General features: G+C 34.4%; 1 protein-coding gene across 2 annotated transcripts in view; it reads left to right on the plus strand.

Annotated features, from left to right (window-relative positions):
- INTS13 (integrator complex subunit 13) overlaps nt 1-10,683 on the plus strand; it is a gene marked incomplete at both ends in the record, with an annotated part of 29,957 nt that extends 19,274 nt beyond the window's left edge. For both annotated transcript variants that reach the window (XM_084254671.1, XM_084254672.1), the window contains 7 exons: nt 670-848; nt 1,806-1,976; nt 2,246-2,400; nt 2,684-2,914; nt 5,104-5,243; nt 9,669-9,804; nt 10,644-10,683. In XM_084254671.1, the coding sequence (XP_084110797.1) occupies nt 670-848; nt 1,806-1,976; nt 2,246-2,400; nt 2,684-2,914; nt 5,104-5,243; nt 9,669-9,804; nt 10,644-10,683 (1,052 nt within the window). The remainder of the gene's footprint in view (nt 1-669; nt 849-1,805; nt 1,977-2,245; nt 2,401-2,683; nt 2,915-5,103; nt 5,244-9,668; nt 9,805-10,643) is intronic.
- Between the last annotated feature and the right edge of the window lie 404 nt (nt 10,684-11,087).

The raw sequence follows: 11,087 nt of genomic DNA on the forward strand, positions 1-11,087 counted from the left end.
ATTTTAAATTACAAAGAACTTTCTCTTGAATACTGTAACTTTATTAGAAATAAACGTTATATTGTTAGATTGCATTTATTAAACCTAAATTCTAATAGCTCCTCTGGTGATTCTTATGAATTTAAATTTTGTAAATGGAATCCAATTAACACAAAGGAAAGCTACAGAATTTAGGTCATGCGTCTGAATCACATGGTATAATATAGAAAGCATAGTGTATATCATAATGTTAGTTTCTCTTTTGTACTAAGCACAATTTGATTAGCAGGCTATGTAAAGTCCAGATTAAATTATCACTCAATAATGTGACATAAGAAGTGGTTACAGTAGCAGTGATGATCCAAGCTTTTATAATGTCAGGGTTTTCCAATAGTTGTCTCATTATTTTTCTTGCTGGCCAGGGGAATAATTTTATATGAACTTGTAATTTTTCACTCAATTAGTGAAAATATAATCAGACATTATATACCAGACCAGTATACTTACTTGAAAAAACTGCAGTGACTAAGAGAAAGCTAAGGCTAAAATGCTGACTTTCATGACTTGAACTGTACATTTATTAAATTAGCAATGCTGGTTAAATATGAGAATTAATAAAACGAAAAATACAGACATAAATCTTAAGGGAAAAAAGATAACCGGTTTGAATTTCATTCTTGCTTTTGACAGGTCGTTCTGTTTTATTGGAACAACCACGAAAGTCAGGTTCCAAAGTCATTAGTCATATGCTTAGTAGCCATGGAGGAGAGATTTTTTTGCACGTCCTTAGCAGTTCTCGATCCATTCTAGAAGATCCACCTTCAATTAGTGAAGGATGTGGAGGAAGAGTTACAGACTACCGGATTACAGTAAGACTATATGAATTTTATGTTTTGAGTCCCTCATCAGTCAGCAAGTAGTTATTGAATATCATTAACTGCTAAGGTGTGTGACTAAAAGAGGTGTGGAGAAGTTGATTATTATTGTTTTGATGAGGTGAATTTCCCGCAGTGCTTGCCCAGGCAAGCTCTTTCTCACTACATTGTAGTCTTTACATTGTTCTTCAGAATATGTGCTGAGATGAATCTGGAATGCATTGATACTCTGGAATTATGGCAAAGAATGGAAATTGGGTTTAAACAAATATTTTAGGTGGAACTTTATTTCTAGTCACTTCAGTGGCAAACAAAAATATTTGAATATTTGGATTGCTGCTACTTTGAACTAACACAAATTATTTAAAGGTACCTAAAAGGAAATTGTACCTATTTTTGGTAGAATTTCTTTTACTCTGATTTTAATTTTTCGTAGCTCCTTCCCTCTTTTTTATTCAATATTTTTTGGTTGTCTGCTGTTGAGGTGGCTGTGGAATTACATGTGATTGATTTATACAAATATACTCTGTAAGCTCCAGGTGTTAATTACCTATAATTTCTTCATTTAAAGAAAAGCCACTGTAACATTTTGATGTTATGTCAGGGTAGTTTTGAAGTAATCAAATTACTGTTAGAATGTAATCAACTCATTCTTTTATCTGTATATTATAGAAAAGTATTAAATTACAGAATTGAAGGAAAATGAGTAATCTTTAATTTTTAAAGGTGGAAAGAACCATGAGTGCATTTCTGTTTGAGCTTTCTTCATTCCTGTGTATAAAGGATGATAGGTTTATTGTTCAAAAAGAAGGGGAAAAAATTGGTGGGAGAGGGCTGTTAGAGAAAATACATGGTTGCATATCACGGGACGTCAGGGGCAAACTTTACATGTAATGCACATTGCAGCATTAGAAAACAGTTTCTAATTTTATCTTATTTGGTTATTATTAGGATTTTGGTGAATTTATGAGGGAAAACAGATTAACTCCTTTTCTAGACCCCAGATATAAAATCGACGGAAGTCTTGAGATCCCTTTGGAACGAGCAAAAGATCAGTTAGAAAAACACACCCGTTACTGGCCTATGATTATTTCACAAACCACCATTTTTAACATGCAAGCGGTAAGTGTTAAATAGTTTTCTTCTAGATTAGTCATATACTCTACCAGTTTTCCTTCTCAATTAGTTATGTATTCTTTACTGATACCATTTCTCAAGCAAAGAATGAACTCTATGAGTTTGCTAGAGTTAAAGAATTAGTAATAGAAAATTGAAGTGATGGCTATAGATCTCGCCATAGTGATGTTTAAAATGAGCTGATACTTAGCCTAGATGCTTTAATATTTAATTTTGAAGACAGATTTTCTTTCTTTTTTTTTTTAAACTAACAGGTAGTTCCATTAGCCAGTGTTATTGTGAAAGAAGCTTTGACTGAAGAAGATGTGCTGAACTGTCAAAAAACAATATATAACTTAGTGGATATGGAAAGAAAAAATGATCCACTCCCTATTTCTACAGTTGGTACAAGAGGAAAAGGCCCTAAAAGGTAGTTTTTTAATTCTTTCTCTGCACATCACATTTACTTGGTACATATTGTTTTTTAAGCTAACTTATTCCATATATAAATTATTTGTTTGTGGGTGTGTGTATATATGAGATAAAAGAGACAGAATGGCAGAATTGGATACATGGTAACTTGGAATAGTTGTACTAACTGTTGAGTAAGAGAAAAAATGTTATGTTTAAGTATGTCCTTTATTTTCCCAGTAGTTAATAACACTTTAATAATACTTCAAGAATTTTTCTAAGAATGTTATTTTAATTTTCAGAGATGAACAATATCGAATCATGTGGAATGAATTAGAAACCCTTGTCAGAGCCCATATCAATAACTCAGATAAACATCAGAAAGTCTTGGAATGTCTGATGGCGTGTAGGAGCAAACCCCCAGAAGAAGAAGAACGGAAGAAACGAGGAAGAAAGAGGGAGGACAAAGAGGATAAGTCAGAGAAAGCAGTGAAAGATTATGAGCAGGAGAAATCCTGGCCAGATTCCGAGAGGTAACTGGTTGATATTTACACAGCTCCCTGGTGCTTGTTGGCACATCACATTCTATACATCACACTTTCCAGTGTTCTACCACTTTTTCATGCTAGTTCACATGTGTGTGTTTATTTTATAACTGCATTTTTTTAGTCTAAAAGATCTTTATTGGGCTTAAAGAGAATTTTTATATTCTTAAATTTTTATGAATTTATTTATTAATGTGGTTTTTTTTTTAGTTATGGGGCACAGATAGTGCTTAACTTTTTCCTGTGTCTAAAAATCATGTTTGGTGTATTTACTTTATGTACTATGACTATCAAAGATACCGTTCCAGTCCTTTGTTCAGTAAATATTTTTTGAATGCTGATCTATGCCAGGCATTTGGCCTAAGATCCCGGCCTTGGAAGAATGTGTAGTGTTGTGGTAGAGATGGACACGTAAGTAAGTGAGTAGAGCAAAGTGTAGAAGATGTTGTTATAAAAAAACAGGGTGCTCTTGAGAGCTGTGAGGAAGAACATAGTCCTAATTTTGAGAAACTTCCTCAATAGTACACTCTTTTGTCTTAGTTTACATAGTGATTAGAGAGAACATAAAAGATAATAAAGGCCTATCATATCAGTTGACCTTTATTTCCTTGCCAGAAATCAGACCAAAAATAAAAGGTAAACATTATAATGGCAATGTAGTATGTTCCTTAAGAACATAACAGAGCTTATGGTATAAAATTTGAAACGTGACAAGAGCAAATAGTTATCCATTGTCTGCTTTCAAAAAATGATCAATGATGGAGATTTTTTTCATACATATCTATATCCACTCCCCTCTCCATCACCACTATTTACTTCCCACACAAGAGTGGTTTGAAACTAATTCTGGAAATCACATCATTTCACCCATTAATAGGTAGAACACTTTCATTCTCTGGCATTAGAATTTCACATCTCCTTAGGGCCACTGAGCTTTTGACTCTGTAAGAAGAGAAAAGTATTCTCATTCAGATCCCACTGATCTTCAAGTATATATTTATATCTTTTGTAAGTGTTTCAGATGGAAAGAGTTCCTGATGAAACTCAAAAGTCTGGAGTTAAGATCCTGAATTATGGGATATAAATACATTTTCACATAAAGTAAAGGACAAAGGATAATACTTTGTTTTTAAGATTTATTTATTTATTTATACAAGAACCCCGGGGTACAGGCCAGATGTGCGGGAGGGTGAGAGGATTCACCAGAGACAGAGTGGGGAGCAGAACAGGCAGACTGACGAAATATACTGCTGAGGGGAGCAGCAGGTGAGATAGGAGAGGTCTGCTTCGCCATGTGGGACCTTCGCCGGCTGGCTGGGATTGAACTAGCGCTGCAGAGGCTACAGACAGCTTCACAGCTCTGCGTTCAACCGCCTGCTCCACCAGGAGAGGTCAGGATAATACATTTCTTAATCTTATTTGTCACTTAAAATAGTATATTGGTCATGTCTTTAAAAGTTAAGATTGGGGGCCTCCCTGGTGGTGACGGCCTCGAAGCAACCCCCATGCTGAGCAGACCTCTCCTGTCTCGTCTGCTGCTCCCCTCAACAGTGTATTTCATCAGTCTGCCTGTTCTGTTCCCCACTCTGTCTCTGGTGAATCCTCTTACCTTCCCGCACATCTGCCCTGTACACCAGTTCTTTATAAATAAAATACATCTTTAAAAAAAAAAAAATGGACACTCATAGCAGGAATCTAGAAAACTTAAATAAGGGACCAGGAAAAAGAATAACTATAAGAAAGAAAATATCAAAATCAACAAACAACTATGAACCCGAGACACTCTATGGGGGGTTGGGGGGCGGGGAAAGGAGGGATTGGGGTCAAAATAAAGGGGTTGTAATTGTATGGGGAATATAAAAATAAAATTTAAATTAAAAAATGGAAAAGAGCCACTTTTTTCATTTTAACTTACCAAATTTCACCTTTTTTTTCATATTTTACCAATAACCACATTACTGGATTACTACATTACTATGATGAAGGAAAGTGAAAACTTGGGTTTAATTCATTAAGTTCTCTTACATCATTTTAGATTGAGATTTAACGTCTGATTAGTTCCTAGGTTTAATTTGTAGAGCAGCTGTTTTTTAAGACTTCTTTTATATCTAGTCTAGTTTAATTATTGAATCTTTTAGATTTCTGAAAGTGTGAATATTTATTTGTCCCTCAAAAAGATTAAAAGGTATCTTAGAACGTGGAAAAGAAGAATTGGCTGAGGCTGAGATTATAAAAGATTCACCTGATTCGCCAGAGCCTCCAAACAAAAAACCCCTTATTGACATGGATGAAGCTCCACCAGTAGAGAAATCAAAAGGTAAGGCCGAATTGTAACTAGTTGTTTAAAAAGTTCCAATTTAGTTGTGTTTTGGTACAGTGTACTGTGCATATAAGAAAGCTGCTAACTGGTTGTGAGTGTTCTTTAAGGGAGTGTTTGTAGTCTTGGAAACTGCCAGCAGTATTTATATTTGACAAATATATTTGTCAGCATTAAATCAAAAGTAGTGTCATACCTTCATTAATGAAGCCTTTGTAAAATAAAACTTACTATAAAGGACTATAAAATTTAATTGTAAATTTGAATCTCTTTATGTTACCAGCACTACACTAAGTGCTAGGTTATTGAAGACTAACTTTTCTCTAAGCTAATAATGAATTTAGGAAAAAATCGAATGCCCATTTTTTGCTGTATTAAGTGTGCCAAATGAGTTTGACTGAAGGTATTATAAGTAATATTTTCATTGTAAAGCCTCCTATCTCTTATTTATAAATTGAAAAGCTTAATTTCCTCTTGAAAGAATTCTGAGCATCAAGAATATGATTTGATCTTGGGAGTGCCTGAAGATATTGAAGGCCTTAATTATCCTGAAGGTACTCGATTTAGTCTTTTAGGATAAATGGGGAATGCTGTGGCAAAGTACTGTGATTTGTTGCCACTATGTCTCTTACAGCAGTAAACCCTCAGAGCTGGCCAGAATATATAGGCAGCTCATCCTAGGCATGTATATATTGTAGTATGTGTATTGTCATACATTCTGTACTTTACTGATTTCTTTTTTTTTAGTCCAGAGGTCTTTTGTTTGTCTTTTTAACCCTCTCATGCCATGAATTCATAGGGACTGGGTTCCAGCAGCTCATTGGTTCTCACACGAGCTTTTAGGGAGGGCAGGCTGGCGCTTCAGTTCAACCCAAGTACTTTTACCGCTTTGGTTCCTTTTCTTTCTGATCATTCTTCACACATTTCAGGACATCTCAGCTCTTCGATTGCTTAATGTGTTCGATATGAACACTTGATTCTTTGAGCAGGTATTCTGCCCTTTCCTTGTTTGTTTACAGCACTGCCAACTGCAGGCTGGGTCACACTGTCTACTTCCCGTTATGTTGTGGTGACATTTGTACACAGTCCTCTTTCAACACTGCCCACTCCCCTGATGCCTACAACATCACTTTTCTCATCCATGTGCATGTCTTGGCCAAAGGAACAACTCCACATTTTCCAAAAGGCCTAGAAAATATAAAGCAGGTGCCTCTCCTCTTTCCCTGTGTTGGTCATTTTGGCAGTTTACTGGAACATGCTGGTTCCAGCCAGTTCTCTGATGTCTGAAATGAGAGACAAGGGTGATTTTATCATGTTTGCCTTTCAGGCATTTCACGGGGTGCTGGAAAATGATAGGATTTAAATAAATGTCTATTGATAAAGTATTTTTTGTGCTTCCATTGCCTCCCAGGATTACTACAGTGGTATCACTCATAGTACTGCAGTGACAGTGCTTTTTAACACTTTCTCTCTATTTGTCTGCAACATTCTAAAGGCAGTGACTTTTTTTTATATCTATTGTAATGTCACTATCATCCAATGGCCCATAGTAGTAAGTTATTATTTGTTGAATGAATGAATAAATAAATGAATATAACTTAAGGCAGTTTATAAATCCATACAGACCATGATCTCCATTTTGTTAAAATGTTTCTTTCGTGAAATATCAGCTATAATTTTTTTTAAAGATTTATTTATTTATGCACACAAGAGCTGGGGTACAGGCCAGAGATGGGGGCGGATGAAAGGATTCATCAGAGACAGATTGGGGAGCAGAACAGGCAGACTGACTGAAATACACTGCTGAGGGGAGCAGCGGGAGAGACAGGAGAGATCTGCTGCACCATGTGGGTTGCTCCCTGGTGCTGGTGGGCCGGGGATTGAACTCGTGCTGCAGAGGCTGTGGATTGCTGCATAGTGTGGTGCTTGACCCCTTGCGCCACCAGGAAGGCCCATCAGCTATAATTGAAATAAATATATCCTGTTGCTCTTCACCCTGGAAACTTTCTGTAGAATGGCCCATATGAGAAGCAACTTATTACATACCAGGGTTGACCCTTGCAAAATTTCACTGGAAACTGATTCTTGAAACTTATTTCTTACTCTATTTTACAAGCTAAGTTGCACATCTCCCCTATCAGCAACTTACAAGCTAAGTTACATCTTTTATTAATATCTGTTTCACCTGCTTTAGAAAATGATTTCCCAGGACTCTCTAAAGTGAAATTTATGCCTGCTGCATACTCTTCATGTAAGATTGGGCTGTTTCGAACATGGCCTTTAGATTTGGTGAAAATCTATCAGTTGCCTCTGTGTGATGCATTAACAGAAAAACCAAACTGTGCACAAAATGTATATAATTTAAGAACAGTGATATTATGCATGATTTGATATCCTTGTTGTTTTCTGAACTTCAGTGAACAGATTTTAGAATAAAAGAAAAAAACTTATTTTTTTAAAACGTTTTTTGTTTTTTAATTATTTTCTTATATCGTTAATTTTTGTACAATATTTGCTTTCTCCCTCAGGCGTTATCCCCATAGTTCTCACATGTCTTTTCTTTTTTATATTTTTTACATCATTTTTCATTTTTGCACAATGAATACATTTTCATTTTGGTTATAGTCCTATACAATTCTCACCACCCTTGTTTTGAATTCTCCCAAATATTTCTCTATGTTTTTAAATTTTATATAGTGTAGAACAGCTCCACCACCCAGAAGAGCCTTGTACCCCTTTGTAGTCATCCCTCATAACCACTTATGTTTTCTTTTCCTATAATTATGCCATTTTCAGAGTTTAATATAAATAAAATCATAAAGTATGCTAACTTTTGAATTTGGTTTATTTCACATAGCATGTTGCATTTGTGATTCATTTGTGTTGTGTTTATCAGTTGCTTTTTTTTACCCTCTATGTGTAGACAACTTTATTAGAAACTGCTACAGCTTGTTTCTCCAAAGTGGCAGCTGTAGATTGCACATTCCATCAGCAGTAATGAGAGTTATGGTCCTGCATCTGACAGAACTTTTAATTGTCGGGATTGTTTTTTTTCTCTCTTCTAATAGCTATGTAGTAGTATTTCATTGTGGGTTTGATTTTATTTCTCTCATAAGTATGATAATAAATCTCTTCATTTGTTTATTTGCCATCTACATAAGTCGTCTTTTATGAAGGGTCCCGGCAAATAGTTTGCTTATTTTTAACTTGTGTGTGTTTTTTATTGTTGAATTTTGAGAATTCTTTATTCTAGATCCAAATCTACAATTTGCATGTGTTTTCCCCCAGCTTCTGGCTTGTCTTAACAATGACTTTGCACACAGAAATTTCTAATTTTATTGAAGTCCCGTATACAGATGATTTCTTTTTTGATTGTGTGTTTGGTATGGTATGTTACAAATGTTGACATCACCTGAAGTCACGAAAATGTTTTCCTGTTTCCTTTTAGGAGTTGTATAGTTTTAGATTGTATATTTAAGCCATGAAGCAGTTTGATTTTTTTTTTTACCTTGTATGGGTCAATGTTAGTATTTTTGTGTATAATGTCCTAGTTTTTCCAACAGCATTAGTGGAAAAGACTGTCTTTTCTTCATTGAATTGCCTTTGTATCTTTGCCAGGAATTAACTGATTGCATATGTGGCAGTATGTTCCTAAGTTCACTTGTATGTTCCTTTGGTCTATGTATCTGTCCCTTTTGCCATTAGAAATGCCATGATCACTGCAAGTACAGTCTTCAGGTAGCAATAGTCCTCTAACTTTTTCTACTTTTCAAATTGTTATGATGATTTTTGGTTTTTTGCCTTTTCACATTGTGCAATAATGAGGTAACATAACAGGCCTGATGCTATTCTCAGTAAAAAAGTCTGTTAGCAAGTTTGACTCTTGGCTGGCATCTGAAAACTTGGCTTTTGAAACAGTCCCTAAATGACCACATTATTTGAATTATATCTGAACTTTCTTTATGGAATCTAGAATTAGTGAGACAGAGAATGCCTATAAGTAGAAATCCTGGAGTCTTGAGTTTCAAATGGGCTTTTATGTCAGGACTCCTGGCTGAATTTTTGCTGCTGGAGGGAGTAAGCACTCTCTGTGAACCCACGCTGGAGGGAAGCAGGGGAAGCCTGTAGCAGAATTCCTGTGGTCTTTGTCTCTTTTATCCTGACTGATCTCACATTGTATCCTTACAGTGGTGTGATTGAGATTCCTTAGTGATTCTTAGTTGTGATTGTAAGTTTATCTGTAGTCCTTTGAGCCCTTCCAGCCCATCACTGAACTAGCAGATGATCTCATGCACATTTTAGAAGAAAGAATCATGTTAGTACTTAAATTATATAAAATGAAGAATAAAATTAAAGGTAAATTTGTAAATTTTGAAATAATGAGTTAGTCTACTTTTTTTTCTCTTCTTTCAAATAAAACACCAGGGCCAGTGTCCTTATTATCTTTATGGAGTAATAGAATCAATACTGCCAACTCCAGAAAACATCAGGAATTTGCTGGACGTTTGAACTCTGTAAATAACAGAGCTGAGTTATATCAACATCTTAAAGAAGAAAATGGGTTTGTATTATTTACAGTAGAAATTAATTTTGTTAATTATCATTTTATAAGTTTTAAAAAATAATAAACATTGATTGTTGTGTTCCACTTTTTATTGCTAATACAAACTGATACATATTACCTATAAAAAGAGAACAGTAAACTTTGATTCGTGGTTGCTTGTGAAAGATATGATTACATTGATTGTAAGCTTGAATGTTTTTACTCTTTGAAGCATTTTTCTTCAATACTCAGTATATAGCTTACAGAGAAAAATCACAGTAAAAACTTAGTATGCTACATGGAATAAAACATTTATGGGGAAACTATTTCCCTACTCACTAATTGATTTTATTTATTTGTTCTATGTATTTTATTTATTTGTTATATATATTATAATATATTGCTAAGATAATGTTGGTTAAAACACTATATATGTATTAGGGGTATAGATTCATATCCCTAACAACTCAGGACTGTTGACTTTATTTTACCTTTTTTTTTTTTTTTAAGAACAAATTCTCTTAAAAATGTATTGATAATGAAAATTCTTTTTTTTAGTGGAAAAAGGAATCAGTCCTTGATTACATGAAAGATTTTTTTTCCCCCCTTAGTTTTGCTTGAAGAGGGATAGTGAAAAAAGTAAAAACAGTGATCTTTGATATGAAACCCAGGAAAGTCATCCTCTCTGGGCCTCAATTTTCCCTTATTGGCAAAGTGAGGAAGTTCAACTTACCAGAGGAACCCTAACTTTGTATGACTGTAAATTTTAATTTCATGTGAAAGTTTAAGAGAAAAAAATGTGGATACTTAATGGGTGTTTTATTTTACCTATTCATTTTTGTCCTCCTATTTTTCAGAATGGAATCTACAGAAAATGGAAAAGCCAGCCGGCAGTGAAGAGTGACTTGAAGCACTAAATTTAGTATATTGCATAAATATTTTGGGCAGAATTTGATATAAGTACTTTTACAGCAAGATTGTATAGTTATGTTGCCTGGACTGGTTTTTACATTTTTTAAATATTTCAAATTTATCTTTTTTGTATAAATTGTAAAATTGGCACATATGTCAAAGATATAAATTTGAGATTTGTCCTCCCAAATCAACACAAATTTATTTTATGGTAAAAGGGTATTCCGTCTGGAAATGTTTTTAAAAAAATTCTTAGGCTTCTCTTTGCCAAATAAAATAATTAAAAATAACAAATACAAATACTGGAGTATTCCTTTAGGAAAAAGATATCCAATCACTGAGTACTCATAGACATTTTTAAGAATTTTATCAGAATTAGGTGAGATTTG

This window comes from Talpa europaea (genome assembly GCF_964194135.1).
Source record: "Talpa europaea genome assembly, chromosome: 15".
NCBI lineage: Eukaryota > Metazoa > Chordata > Mammalia > Eulipotyphla > Talpidae > Talpa > Talpa europaea.